Here is a 15,773-nt window from a genome sequence, read left to right on the forward strand (position 1 = left end):
GCTTTATGTTTTGTCCTCTAAGATGGTGGCACAATGATGTCAATGCATAAGGGTCATAGCAATGGTATTATGTGGTGCGATATGCCATTCTGGGTGTGTAGTTTTATAATAGACATGGTGTGTGACGTGGCCCAGACTACAGAGGTAGAGGCTTATACTACCTCCATGCCCAGACTAAACCGCTCCCCGACAATGCACAAAGAATTACCTTCATAGTTTGATTGTGACGTTGGTGTGTATAAGAGGGAATTCAAGGGTATAGTGAACTAACCTGGAACTTATTTGGATTCAAGAACTGCTGAGGAGGTCATCTAGTAATGTATTTAGTTTGTTAGTAATTTAGTTTGGTAGTTATTTAGTTTGGCACTTAGTTATGTACTGGTTGTTTTTCATTTTTGTATTAGCCTTATAAGGTTAAAGGGTCTATGTACTTTTTCCTAACAAAAAACATAATGTCCACAGATTTACATTAAACTTACAAAGTTTGAAGATAATGATAGTAGAAAGCTTCCCTTGAAATTTTACTTACTGAGGCGCTGTAGTTTTTGAGAAATTTCGTCTACATGTAAGTTTTAGCATGTTAAAACATATTAACCAGTTATGCTATGATTGTGGTATAATATCATAACTGGTAAATGGGTTTTTAAATGCTAAAATAATTTTCGTCTTCCTGAGACGAAAATTTTTGTGTGACTTGTTTTACTCATTTCTCAAAAACTACAGAACCTCAGTTAGTAATATTTGCAGGGAAGCTTTCCACTATCATTATCTTCAAACCCTGTAAGTTTAATGTAAATCTGTGGACATTTTGAAAAAGTACCCAAATCCTTTAAAACCAAAATTAATATTCTTTATCCCTGATGCAAATTTAACATCTATTACTGGTAGTTAGTTATATACTTTTTACTTTCAATCCATTTTATGGGATATTGTTAATACTGGATAACAAAATATTTCTATAAGACAAATTTCTTGTCCTTAGATTAAAGAGAATGCGAAGTGGCTTGAATTTTGGCACTGATAAAAAATAGAAGCTATACCCAGATCTCAGACAAATCTGTCCAATTTAAGTAACATACGGGCGTACATGTCCAAGTTTTTATCTTTACTCTTATGTACCGACAATACTAGTAGCGCATTTTGGTGCATTGATGATGCTGTGAACGTGTAAATCCCGGTTCATACTTCCTGCGAATGCGAATGCGATGCGAATGCGATACACATTTTTACAGCACTGAATCTCAACAGTTGTGTTCAACTCCTGCGAAACATTCGCTAAAACAGCCATGTGACAGGATATTTAAGTGGTGGAATGTTTGTCTGCTAGCCGGGTCTTTTAAGCAAAAGTGACATCATTAGTGCGGAATGGTTTTAAAATATAGACTTTATATGCAGTAGACTATGCGGAATCGATAAAGTATCGACACAGTTGTAGTTTAAATTGATAAATGTGGTTTTGTTTATTTGCAATTTGCTCCTATGCATTCCTATAGCTGCTCATGTGGGGAAATATGAGCCAACATTATGAACACAACTCTGGTGATGTATTGAATATAACAAGTAGATCATAATATGTCATTTCCTCTTGCATGATATTAGACAAATACACATTCTGGGTGGAAGACTGTCTTCAAATATTATTTATCAATGGCTGTACAGGGTGTTTCAAAAAGAAGTATACATTCAAGCCAATTAAAATCTGACAAAAGTAATTAGCTATTGCTCACTCATGCGGAAAAAAGCTAGGACCGTGGTCCACAAATACTTAGTGCCAGATTTTTGTAAACTTCAAAATCCAATTGGGATACATTTTTCTAAATGTATACTTTTTTTTTAAACACCCTGTATGTGGTCAAAACAAGGTCAATTGAGTATTGGTTGTTAAAGGAACACATTGCCTTGGAACGGTCGAGTTGGTCTATAAAAAGCGTTTGTAAATTGCATATGGTTACAAAGATGTTGTAAAATTAGAACACAATGATCCACACAAACATGCCTCGAAATTGCACGGTTTTCCTCTCGTTGACTAGCACGGTCGGCTATTTATGGGGGTCAAATTTTTGACTTCCATAAATGACCGTGTTAGTTCGCAAAGTAAAAGGAAAACCACGTAATTTTGAGGCAAATTTGTGTGGATCATTGTATTCTACTTTGAAAACATCTTTCCTATCATATCCATTTTATAACAAACGCTTTTTATAGACTAACTCGTCCGATCCAAGGCAACGTGTTCCTTTAAGCAGAATTGCTCAAGCCGAAAAAATCAAAAAGCAAAAGCTATCGCCTCATCAAGCCAAACCACAACTGATTCTACTCAAAAGCAAACATTTTCAGAGCAGACATTATGTCATTAATTCTGTCATCAGGAATTTCCCTTATAACTTGCCGTCATTTTCTTTAGAAAGGTAGAAGGTGTAAATTTGTTTCTTTATAGTCAGTTGATATGGCTGATATTAGGCCCTGTGACATTTGTGTATAAGAAGAATGACTATGTACATTAGGCATTTGCCGGCAGGCCAGACTACACTGCTCATATGATAAATTGTGACATGTTGTGTCGTAATAACCACAACAAACCAACAATTGTGAAAATAATAGCTGAACAAGTTGTAGATGTGCCCCATTTCTTCTTGTCAAAAATGGATCAAAATTAGTCAACAAGTTTCACAAAATATTATACTCCATTGAGCTGTGTACAATTTGTGCCTGCAGGAAGTCGTGGGGTTTTTCTCAAACCATCAGCTTGTGTTCCGTCTCGGGCTTGGGCTCTGCGCACTGCGTACAGAGTGGAAACGCTCTGCACACACAGTTGAAACGCTCTGCGCACTGCATACACAGTGGAAACGCTCTGCGCACTGCGTACACAGTAGAAACGCTGCAAGTATGAACCAGACCTTCATGCCTATACGTTTTTTTTGGAGCAGGGTGTTTTGCACGCCATGGTTGGAACATCAGCAGATGGAGCCTGTAGCCGGAGTGTGGAGCCAGGGCCATAGCCCAAGCCGAGGTTTGAGAAAAGCCCCAGGATCTGGAGCTCTTCTTAACATTTGATGTCATTGTCTATTTTAAGGTTGTAGAAGCTTTAGCTGACAATCGTAAAGCTTTGGTCATAAAGTTTGCCTTTTTTTCTTACGTAGCCTTCATACCATGTAGTTGAGTTTGATCCCAGTAGTTCTTATTGATCATTTTATTCCTTCCTTGGACAAAATCATCATGTATAATAGCAGCTTTGTGGAAAGGTTTGCGGTAACACCATGTAATGACGTGGTATCACCATGCGGTAACACCAATGTTATTACATGGTGTTACCATGCAAAGTTTCAAATCCTACTTAAATATCAGCTTTGTTTCGCTAGTGGTTTACTCACATGGTCTAGTATGTGGTAATAAGGGAAGTTAGCATGAAGTTTCAATATGTCCTGATTTGATTGATTTTTTTGTGATTTAGGCACATCTGTGCTCTTATCATGATAAGGACAAGCGCAGGTTCTTGTCTTTGTTAGTTTTCCCTATATTTACTGAAGATCTCGTGGAAGCCCCTGAAGTCAATCGAGAAACCTGATGAGTGAAAATTACTTTGTAACTGATCGTGGTTATATCCCTGTCACAATATGTCAGGAAGTCCCAGCTAGAGTTGGGCCATACCCAGCTGGGTCATCTCAACTACAGTAACTATAGTTGGGCCGTCCCAGCTACAGTTGGGAACGATTCTCAAGTTGGGTACGAGCATTTTATTTTTAGGGAGAATTAAAGTTTTGTACCAATCATGTGTCTGAAGGGAGCTGGGTTGAAGGTAATGTTTGTTTCTGTTTTGTGCTAATCTGTTTTGGGGGTTTTCGCTTTTTTTTTTTTTTTTAACCAGTTTTGGACCCATGTATCAACAATCGATGCGACTTCAACGCAGCCTGTTCACCAGCTCAGCAGGGTGGCTATACCTGTGCCTGTAATGATGGGTATGAAGGAGATGGCTTCACATGCACAAGTAGGTTCTTGCTTCTGTCTAGGAGTAGTGACCCAGGGTTACTGGTTCTCGCCTTACATTCAAATTGCGACTGATGCACTCTTTTATTTTTCATCATCACAATAAAACCATGTAGATATGCACCGAGGAATGGCACAAATAGGGGGACTAGCACTGTGACCCGTAGGCCTGAAGATCCCCATGTAGGAAAGATGATAAACAGGGTCTTCCTTGGAGTGCTCACTGTGTGGTAGGGCCTTGCCAACAAGGCTTATCCCAACTTATTGTGGTGATAATTAATTTTTAGTTTTACTAATATGGATCAATAGACCTATTGACTATTAGTTATTTGAAGGCTCTTATTCTTGTCTAATCATCAGCAAATATACCCAGTTTTGAGTTTTGGAGGGTCACAAATTTTCAAATGTAAATCTGAGTTGAAAACATTGCTTACAGTTGGGTTTTTTTGTCAGAAGGGGAAAGTACTTCAGAGTTTAAAAATAATTCAAATGTTGCCACCCATCTTGCAGATGAATTGGTGAATGTGTGTTCGTCTTGTGATGTGAGTGCCCAGTGTATTCCTGAGGGACTTGGTTTCCGATGTGTATGTAACTCTGGTTTCCAGGGCAGTGGACGCACCTGTGAAGGTAAGATACAATAAGCTTTTGAAAGTAGTGTTTGAAGCTTTGTATAGTCTGGATGAATAGGAAGAAACTATTATACAAATATTGACTGCTTCCGGTGCTATGGTTAAAACTTAACACCCGAGGTGATCCCCTGAGCGTTCTATTTTTCCAAGGCGGAGTCGAGGGAAAATAGAACGCTCAGGGGATCACCGAGGGAGTCATAGTTTTAACCGTAGCATGAGTAAAAAGCAGTCAATATTTGTTTTATAAAACCCCATATACCCCGAACCGAGGATTTTCCCCTGTCATGTTTTTACGGGAATTTACAACAATACAGCTGGAGCAAATCACAAGAACAGAATAATGCACAGTCATGTTATCTGAAAAGGGTGACAGACTACTGTATCCTCGCTCGCTCGCACGCACGTCTGCGCTATTAATACACGGACTGATTGGGTTCCCGGCATGTCGCTCCGGGCTGTAAGCTATAGACTAAAATAGACGTCTTGGTACCGCGCAGGTACCTTGGTTGCTAAGTGGATAGTACCCTGTTTGCTATTATGGGATAGTATGTCGCCGTCGGTGCACCATTCTAGTAAAACTATCATGTGCATGCTTTAAACCAATCACAATGCAGAATACCTATAAGGGGTGTTCTAAAAATAAATTGTAAAATTGCTGGTACAACCATGTGACAGTGTTGGCTCTAAAAAGAGCCAGTGTGGTCTTGACGTTTCGAACAGTATACTCGGCTCATCTTCATGAAAAGTTCTTAAAAGGCAGTTGACACTATTCGTAATTACACAAAATATTTATTATTAGCATATAAAACCTTACTTGGTAACAAGTATTGGGGAGCTGTTAATAGTATAAAACATTGTGAGAAACGGGTCCCTCTGAAGTAACCTAGTTTTCGAGAAAGAATAAATTTTCCACGAATTTTATTTCAAGACCTCAGTTAGATTTTGAGGTCTTGAAATCAAGCATCTGAAAGCACACAACTTCATGTGACAAGGGTGTTTTTTCTTTCATTATTATCTCGCAACTTCGACGACCAATTGAGCTCAAAGTTTCACAGGTATTTTATGCATATGTTGAGATACACCAAGTGAGAAGACTAGTCTTTGACAATTACCAAGAGTGTCCAGTGCCTTTAAGTTTCTCCTTTGATTCCATAGTAAATATGGAATGATTGTTACAGATTTGATTATTATGAGTAGGGTTGGCAGGGGTCTGTGCCAACATCTTTAAATGAAAGCTTTTATAGTTTTATTTTAACGCTTAGAGACTTTCCTCGTTTTATGATAATTTTGTGTAACCTTGAAAGCCCTTTCAACTTGTATTCCTTTTAAAGATTTAAAATAAAAAATATAAAAAAGTTACACAGGTTTGACATGACTGACTATTCTCACTACCATAGATATCGATGAATGTTCATTGTCTGGTTCCCCATGTCATCAGTATGCCTCTTGCTACAACGTACGAGGAAGCTTTTCATGCTACTGTAAGCAGGGTTATACTGGAGATGGCTTCTCCTGCGAAGGTAAGGCTCTGGCTATGGCTGTGGGTGGTAGCCGCAGCGGCAATGCTGCTTAAGCATGAAAAGCCCTGAATAGTTATGCTTACCGGAATTTGGTTACCAAAATTATGTTACATGAACAATTTGTGACTGGTGTCCTGCTCATTACTTCTTGCAGAAATTTGTTAAGCAATATTTTTTTTTGCTTATTAGCTCTATGAAACTGTGCCAAAGTGTTTCTTATCAGCAGTGTGTGGGTTAGAGTCCCTGTCTTGACAGTTGTGCCTCGTCCTTGGGATTTGATATAAAGCGGAAGTTCCTGTAAAAGAAGCTAGTATACTTATCCTCCACTAAGACGTTCATAATTGTATTTTTCATATTATCAACTATAAAGTGAGTTTCTCTTTAATCAAAATCTCTTAAGTCTACTCGCCGGTTTCACTGCGACTCATAAAGTAGTTGTAATAAAATCATTCACCATGGAACCCACTTTCCATATACTTCACCTAATAAACAAGTACCTGTGAAATGTTGTCGATATTTGTGTCAGTAAACTCACAAGCAGTGACACCGTATGCCTCATGAAATTTTGATCAGAGAAAGATCTTGTCGAAAACTGCTCATTCCAAAAGTACAGACTCAAGTTTGTCATAGGCAAATTCTGCTCTGCTTTTATTGGGCGCTCACCTGACGTTTATTGAAAATGAAGAAATAAAATAAGCTGTTCCACACAACTTACCAACCAAAAGGGCATGTGGTATAAATGAAAAATTGTTTTAATGGCCTGGCGTTTCGACCCTAGCAGAGTCTTTCTCAAAGGCTTAATGATACTGAAACAATCAATCAATCAATCATCCATAAATAATTTGTATTAGCGCCTAAATCAAAAGTTTGCTCAAAGGCGCTGAGGCACAGAAGAAATAAAAAGTCATTGATGGTAGGCCTCCTGAAACAAGTGGGCTTTCAGAAGTGCCTTGAATGTGTTGGGAAGTTTATTCCAGAGCTTGGGTCCATATACCGAGAAGGCTCTATCGGCAAAAGTGATGTGACTTGTTCTTGGCACTACAAAGTATGGTGAACAGGAGCTGTTTGAACGAAGGAGTCTCCGTTCAGCACCAACTTGCAAGAAGTTCATGATGTAATGAGGGGCTTGTTGATATGTAAGGCCTTGAACATGAGAATGATGACCTTGAAGTTGATGTTAATAAAATTGTTGATAATTACTTCTGTGTTTCAACCCTACAGCGATTCCAAGACCAGACAGCGGTGATGGTACCCTCATCTATGCCCGTGGAATGGCCATCATGAAGATGCCTCTCAACGCACAGAAGCCTGGCAGTAAGATCATGTTCCGCTCTGGCCAGACCATCGTTGGACTGGGATACGACTGTCGGGATGAGTACATGTACTGGACGGACGTCTCTGGACGAACCATCAACCGCGCTAACATTGATGGCTCAGATGTCCAAGTGATCGTCGGTCGAGGTAAGTGGAGAGTGAAGTGGTTTAAGCCTGGTTCATACTTCCTGCGAATGCGATGCAAATTTGATGTGAATTTTACTTCACAACTCTGTTTTTGCTGCCAGTTTGCAAGAGAGTCGAGCACAAGTCAACTGCTGCAAATTATGTCGTTGCGAATTAGTGGCGTCAACATTCGCTTCGCATTCGTAGGAAGTATGTACGGGGCTTTAGACAGTCCCGATAGACGCCATCTCTATAATCAGCTTTGGTTTTGCTTCTACAGTGGTTCGCTGGCCAAATGCAAGTGAAAACACCTGGTGAGGACCAGTCATAATTCTTACCAAGCGATCCGGCTGGCTAGTTCAGTGTTGAATATGATAACAAGCAAAAAGAACACACTCAAATAGAACAGCAGCACCACATTTAAGTATTAGATGAAATACCCGCAAAATATAAAACCTACTGGATAAACATTGCAATCAAAATTTTAGCTAAGATCATTAAAAGTCCTTTTGAAAAAGATAAGTTTTTAAAAATTTCTTTAAAAATTGTACAAAGGGTTACAAATGTTCACAGGTAGACTGTTCCAAAGTCCGACCCAAACAGAGAAAAATACTTGTCAGAAAGAATCTATTAGTGGACGGTATGGCAAGACCCGTGTGATCTTGGGTTGATCTTAGCTCTTGAGGACCAAAGTTGTATTTATTTTAGAAGCTCTTGTAAATAAACAGTTGAAGTGTCTTAGCAATTTTGTACACATTCACTCAAATTGATTGTCCCCTATCCAGGTCTGAGTAGCCCTGAGGGTGTGGCTGTGGATTGGTTGAGCCGTAACATCTACTGGACTGACTCTGGCTATGACCGCATCGAGGTAGCCAACTTGGACGGAGGTAACCGTCGAGTCCTCTTCAACAATGACCTGGCTAACCCAAGGGCTATTGTGGCCGACCCTATCGGAGGGTAAGTCCAGATACAAGGTTATCAGATATAGTATTGATTTTGGGGTTGAACAAAGAATTGACTAGAGTGGGATTCGAACCAACGACCTCCGGATAAACGTTGCGGCGCTCTACCAACTGCGCAATCTAGCCCTATATTGGCGGTGTCCCTATTTTGTCAATATCTTTGTTCAGGGGGGTGCCAGTCAGAAGCCATACAACCGTTAACTGCCGTGTAGCCAGGGATCACACCCAAATTACGATACAACCTGGGAAGATATAGTATTGTAACACTTGTAACACATGTTATGTCTGCTGCCGCCAGCGTCTCAAAAGTCTCCTATTGGGATGGGCTTGTGAGCCTGCGGTGGTGGGAGTGCCAGGCACAACAAAATATAAGCTTGTACAATGATAATAATACTTATAGTAGCCATTTATAATGCGTCGTGTCTAACTTGACACTAACTTCTTATACCACAGGTTTTCCTGTGTAGGCGCTAACAACGTTTGTGTGTTCTACCGGGAAATTCAGTAGTTTGGCAGATATTGGTTGAATAACGAATATATCTATCTGTATCCCTCTGTTAGCATGCTGTACTGGACTGATTGGAATCGAGATGGCCCAAGGATCGAGCGTTCTCATCTTGATGGAGGCAATCGCACCGTCCTGGTAGACACAAATATTGAGCTTCCCAATGGCCTTAGCCTGGACTATACATCCAGTCAGATATGCTGGGCTGATGCTGGTAAGTCAAACATCATCTATATATCCCTTCCTCCAAACCCTACATCTCTATCTTTGTATTTCTATCATAAAAAAAGAGACTGATAAACGTAATATTAAAGGAACATGTTGCCTTGGATCGGACGAGTTGGTCTATTAAAAGCGTTTGAAACCGTTTGTTATGAAATGCATATGGTTAGAAAGATGTTTTAAAAGTAGAATATAATGATCCACACAAGTATCACTCGAAATTGCACGGTTTTCCTTTTACGTCGTGAACTATCACGGTCGGCCATTTATGGGAGTCAAAATTTTGACTCCCATAAATGGCCGACCGTGTTAGTCGACAGGGTAAAAAGAAAACCACGCAACTTCGTGGCATGTTTGTGTAGATCATTGTATTCTACTTTTACAATATCTTTCTAACCATATACATTTTACAACAAACGGTTACAGAACGCTTTTCAAAGACCAACTCGACCGATCCAAGGCAACGTGTTCCTTTAATAATGATGTATTTGGTTGGCTTGTGTGTAAAGCGCTCGCCTCTCACCAAGGTGACCCTGGTTCGATACCCGGCCAGGACTATATGTAAGTCGAGTTGTGTCACAAGCGTTTTCCAGACTATCCTGGTTTTCCTCCCTCGGGAAAAATCAAACACTTTCGATCTCTGGCTTTGCATTGTGGTCATAATGGGTTGATGTGGCTGGCTGCCTAATGCGCCCTTGCAAGCCTGCTTCTCGAACACATTGTAGCCACGTCCTTCGCAATCCAGCTCTTAGCTGGATGATCAGTCTCCCAAATTATCAATTTTTTAACGCTTTTTCAGACCAAGTAGGCCCCTCAAAGCGCCTTGCATCATAACCCTTGTTTGTATCACAGTTTTCAAAAATTTCCTAAGGAAAGTTGGCTGTACTGATTGTCCTTTCCCATTATCAAGCCTAGGATGCCAGCAGCACTCTGCACTCATGCTAAATATAGAAACTCAGTACCCAGATCTCGGACAAAATTTGAAATTTCACACACGTCTGTGTGTATATATCCAAGCTTAATGTTTACAGTCTTGCTAGGTGGTGTAATGTTTGTCTGACATACGGGTACGATTGACGACATTAGTGCGGAGTGCTATTACATTAACTCCATTAATCTGATATGACAGGCTTGTATCTGACCAAAGTTTAATTCTCCTGGTTCATCATTTAATTCTCCCTCAGGTACCAAGAAGATTGAGTGCATGAACATGAATGGCGATCCCTTGACTCGCTTCACCGTCTTCCCATCTAGTAACTATCCATTCAGTATAGCATCATTTGGCTTTAAACTCTACTGGTCCGACTGGGACACGTAAGTATTCGTTAAACCTCATTGCTTCTGAAACCCTTAAGAGACCATTCATAAATACCTCAGACAGTTCCTATTGGTGGAGAGCGCGTATAATGACCAGCTGGAGCTGTTTATATCATCAGTGGTTTTCGGATCAATTAGATGCACACTATGCGCACGAATGCATATCTGAAAAACTGTCTCAGTCATACAAATGCAACACACGTACAGAGCTCAAGGCGATGGAAAACGGATAAGTTTCTTACTTTATTACGCCTTTTAACCAAAAAAGTATTTATGAATGAGAATAAAAGAGTAGTGACTCGTTCTTAAATTGTCGTTTAAAACCTTGAAGTGTCGTGGCCGTGCAATAAAGGCCCTTGCTTTCCTTTTTTGCACGACCACAACCTTGCTGGTTTTAAGTGGCAGTTTAAGAACTTGTCGCTACCCTCTTAGTCCCTTATTTACTTCTGTAAATCATCACTTATGCCCAGACATGGCAAATATAGCGGATATTTTTGTGACAAATTTTGTCCAGTTGGCACGCCGGATCATGGCTCAATTTTGAAAACCTGTTTAGCAGAAAAGTGCTGCTCCACAAATTTCTTTGCAAAGTAAAAATTGAGTGGGGCAATTAATTATTTTTGTTGTGAAGCCAGTGATTCTCAGCAAAGCAAAGTTCATCACTACTGGCCAAGCAAGAACTGTACTTGCCAAGCAAGAACCCAAATGAAGAGAAGACAAGGGAGTTTCAGTTTTAGATTTGGGAGGAAAGCCCCAGAGAACTATCTGGTAGGGACTGAAAAGCCAATCTAGCGGATTCTAACAGGGATCCTAGAGGTGGGAGGTGAGAAAAGAATCCACTACAAGGCTTTGAATCACATTCTTGAAGGGCACTGCAATTTTCCTCTGGAAAGGAGCAATTCTACAAGGAAAATATTCAGTCTGAATGGGAACTTTGTAAAGGGCACCACAGAAAAAGCACAGTGCACCACTGCAATTGTTGTGGATGCCCTTGGTTATTAAAACCTGACCATCTTAACATGACTAAAGCCCGGTTTGTACTTCCTGCAAATGTGAATGCAATACCAGTTTTGATGTGACAAATTTGCAAATAATAATTCGGAACAGTTGAAATGTGATCAACTCCTGCAAAACAATCGCTGTGAAAACAGCCATGTGACGTCAAAATTTGTATCGCTAATTCTCAGGAATTAAGGCTTTTGCAATCATTAAAAACTGTGGTTTCTTCTTTATCGCAGCAAAAGCATACAGAGTATCAGTAAGACCGGTGGTACAGAGAGCGCCAGTGTCAAGCTCCCTCGTGGAGGTAATGGTCGCGTCTATGGCATCACTGCTATCTCAACCTGCCCCAGTGCCAGCAATGCCTGTAGTAATAATAACGGAGGATGTAGCAGTTTGTGTCTACCTATCCCTGGAGGCCAGAGGAAGTGTGCCTGTCCATCCACCCTTGAGGGCAATGAGGTTCCATGTGTGTAAAGGTAAGGGGGAAACGCCGGGTTACACACCTGGGCCTAATTTCATAGAGCTGCTAAGCACAAAAATTTGCTTAGCATGAAATTTCTTCCTTGATAAAAACAGGATTACCAACCAAATTTTAACGTGATTTTCAGGATGAGCAAACAACAGCTGAATACCAGTAACAAGGGATATGCAACAAGTTGAAATTTGGACTGCTATCACCGCGACAGACTTTGAACAACTTGTCCACAAATCTAGAGTTTTACAGAAGAGATTATAGACCCAGATGTCTTGTTTTCCTGTTCTAATAAAAAAGGTGTTTTTATTTCATTGTCCTCTTTGACAGATTCTAAGCGTGCTACCGATGTGAACTACAATTAATGGTGCTCACTGCCAATGACTACCCTGTCAACAACATTTACTTCCTAACAACACCTCTGATTGGCTATCAACTTCAAAAGAGTCTTTCCCATTGGACAACAAAAAAAGTGAATGAAACAAGCCTCTCCATTGGTGTATACTTACGAAAGCTCAAATGTCATTGGACAGTCAATATTTTTTAAGTGTAAACACCAGCAAACCATGTTAATAATTTGTGTTGTTTAGGAATCCTAGATCAGATTTTATTTCGGAACACAACAGAGAGCAAAAATGTAGATGTGTTTGTTTTTTATAAATAATCATTTGGCATGCTGCACCATACTTTCTAATTGTTTTAGTTGTAGATTTTATTGAACAACTATACAGTGAAATATTCACATTTTGTTTGAGTGATGTCTTTCTTTTTTGTTCTTCTTTTTGTTTTTTTCTTTCACTACAATACTAAGAGTTAGCTGTGGACATCTTAAATATTTTATAGGCACTTAGTCAATTATTTATGTTTTATATAGAGGTATAACCATTTTTTTAAGCTCACCAGTAACTTTCAATATATTCAAATAGTTGTGCTTTCCAGATTTATCAAAAGAAGCATTTTATTTATCACACTCAAAGCATTAAGCGGTTTGGTTGATGTCACAGAAGTTTAAAAAAAAAAGGCAGCAATAATATTCTGTAGAGGATAGTTTTTTTTTCAGAATAAGCCTCTTGCTGATAGGGTATCATAACCCCAAACAGCGCCCTCACTGAGGTCAAAGGAAGACTTATCATTGGCTGGGAGTTGAGCGCAAAGCGTATGCGTTTCCATTGTTTGGTCGTAGGCGATGGCGACCAATGCAATGGGTCTGTAATTTCAATATACATGTAATCACATTGAGCCCTCTGTTTGGGTATTCATGTATTAACCTAATGACAACATAGACTGGCATTGTTAATCTATCGTTCAACACCATGTGGATGATATTGATTGGTCAAACAGTATGGGGGTTGACTGTGCTGTACTGTGTGGGTGCATGCACAACAGTTTATGTAGATAGGACGTGTATTTTCCGGGCTGCTGTCAAAACGCCTGGAAGTCATTGTTTAAAACAATACAGACCGGAGTTGGATTCAAAAACTATGATACAGTACAGTGGTTTTATGCACTGAAATAGGACCGCTGGGATAAGAAATATCAAGTTCTATCTGATTTCAGACTTTTTTTTATCTGCCTGGGGAAAAATAGTCATTATTTATTTCCGATGTGAAACAAACCTGCTCTATGGTGTACTTCTCTAGAGTGCTGTTGATGATGCTTCCTAGAAGCTTCTTGAAATTGATAAACTTAAGGGTTACCAAGAGGAGGTAGAAATGCCATCATTTCATTTAAAAATACCTCCTAAAACATGGATCCTAGGTTTAGAGTTGTTTCCTCAACAGTGACTGTCCACCTGGGACCAAGAGAAAAGGGCCACTTGCTTTTTATAATTCTTGTGTATAGGCCTGTTCAGGAACTTAAAGACACTGGACACTTTTGGTAATTGTTAAAGTCCAGTCTTTTCTCTTGGTGTATATCAACATATTCATAAAATAACAAACCTGTGAACATTTCTATTTCTACTGTAACACTTCGGATAATGCAGTAAGCATAAAATTATTGTGTCGGACTGTTTTTTAAACAACTTTATATCTGTACTAGGCTTAAGAAGGGGGCTGTATATAGCATTTATAACAATCTGGTAACTTAATTATCTAATTATGATCTTTTAAAAAATTGTTTGGTGAAATGTTTTAATCAAGACGGTAATTATTGTCTTTTGTAATTAGTCATTTTTAATTATCTAAAACCCTTACTCCTGCGACCTTTTGGGCAGCAGGTGGCCTCAATCCTCCACTCCTATCTCACACTACACCAAGTTGTTTGGACTTGGATACAAATTGGAATAACTGACCCAATGATAAGCAATGGTTATTTTGGCCCTCGGTCCTTCTGAATCCTTTGTTTTTGTTAAGAGGGTCTAGAAGGATTTTGGAGGGTAAGGGTTGGTTGAGAACCTTTGAGAGTTGGATCTTTCAAAACCTGGGCCCAATTTCACAGAACTTCTTACTCAGACGATATTGCTTAATAATTGTTTGATTAGCATAAATGAGCAGGATACCAGTCACAAACTGTACACAAGATATGGTAATGTGGCTGGTAACCTCATTATAGTAAGCATAAATTTGATGTGCTTAGCTAATTTTTATGGTTAAGCATTTCTATGAAATAGGGCCCTGCTGTGCTTGAAACTAATATGTTGGACTTTGAAGTTATCTAAAGATGTTCACCCCAACCTAAAGAAAGTCAACTTTGATCACCGCATGCTCTGACTACAGAGTAAAATTAAATTTGTATTAATGCCAACATTCATCAGTGTATTCCAATTGTGAAATATAAATACGGAATAAGTTTTTTCTTTTTATGTGGAAGTTTTTAATCAGGTCACTTGTGTATGGTTTTAGTTGTTCTGCTTTTTGTATATGAATATATAATCATTTCAGTCATAAACTTTCAGTTACTTGTTTCAAAAACGCTTGTGTTTCTTTCAAGGTTTATTCTTTGTAATGACTTTTTATGGAAATTTGTATTTTTTGTTAAAATTATCATCAATATGAATTACGCTAGTTTGGTAATTTGTTAATTATTTTGAACTAAATTAGGGGGCCGTAAACGTCTTTTTGATAGACTACCAGGGGCGGATAATATTTATTATAAGTAAAATAACAGCGATTTGAAGTCAACGTGTACGTGTGTATGTAAAGTAGAGCTTTGTATTTGTCAACCAAAAGATTAATCCAGAAGACCTTGAAATCTGTGGTGACACAAATTGATCTCGATTCATGTCACATGTTTAGAGAACCATTTGACAGCTGGTATAGTGACCTAACCAGATGCTTCATTCTTGAAAGGGCAAAGGACCCAGGCAGATTCTCCTTTGAAAAGTGCACTTCTATGAGAAACTCAACAGTTTCCAAGGGGCACCAAGGCAATGAGTAGGGGCATAGGGGAAATTTGTCTCCCTTGCCTCTGTGATGTATAAGGCCTGCCTAAACCTGAAGCCCACTTTCAGCTGATTTCCAGTTTCATTCACGATTTAATATATCACGGTGTGATTTGGTTGTGTTTTGTTTGCAGTTTGTCTTATTGTATCTAGATACATCACTACACATAACCAAATAGTTGGGGGCTTTTCCAAATCACGACCCTCCAGCTTGGGCTCTGTCTGCTGATTTGGAGCAGTGTACATTTTTGCACGCTTAGTTCCCAACATCGAACAGAGCCCAACGAGGTTTGGAAAAACTTTTCAGAGTGACGAGTCTATGGTTTGAACCAACAATACAT

General features: G+C 39.3%; 1 protein-coding gene across 6 annotated transcripts in view; it reads left to right on the forward strand.

Annotated features, from left to right (window-relative positions):
- LOC117307031 (nidogen-1-like) overlaps positions 1-13,075 on the forward strand; it is a 53,120-nt gene extending 40,045 nt beyond the window's left edge. For all 6 annotated transcript variants that reach the window (XM_033791668.1, XM_033791674.1, XM_033791691.1 and 3 more), the window contains 9 exons: positions 3,863-3,982; positions 4,492-4,608; positions 6,008-6,130; positions 7,352-7,591; positions 8,356-8,527; positions 9,094-9,251; positions 10,444-10,573; positions 11,815-12,054; positions 12,381-13,075. In XM_033791668.1, the coding sequence (XP_033647559.1) occupies positions 3,863-3,982; positions 4,492-4,608; positions 6,008-6,130; positions 7,352-7,591; positions 8,356-8,527; positions 9,094-9,251; positions 10,444-10,573; positions 11,815-12,052 (1,298 nt within the window). In that variant the 3' untranslated portion in view covers positions 12,053-12,054; positions 12,381-13,075. The remainder of the gene's footprint in view (positions 1-3,862; positions 3,983-4,491; positions 4,609-6,007; positions 6,131-7,351; positions 7,592-8,355; positions 8,528-9,093; positions 9,252-10,443; positions 10,574-11,814; positions 12,055-12,380) is intronic.
- Positions 13,076-15,773: the final 2,698 nt, after the last annotated feature.

Source organism: Asterias rubens, chromosome 1, assembly GCF_902459465.1.
Source record: "Asterias rubens chromosome 1, eAstRub1.3, whole genome shotgun sequence".
Classification (NCBI taxonomy): Eukaryota; Metazoa; Echinodermata; class Asteroidea; order Forcipulatida; family Asteriidae; genus Asterias; species Asterias rubens.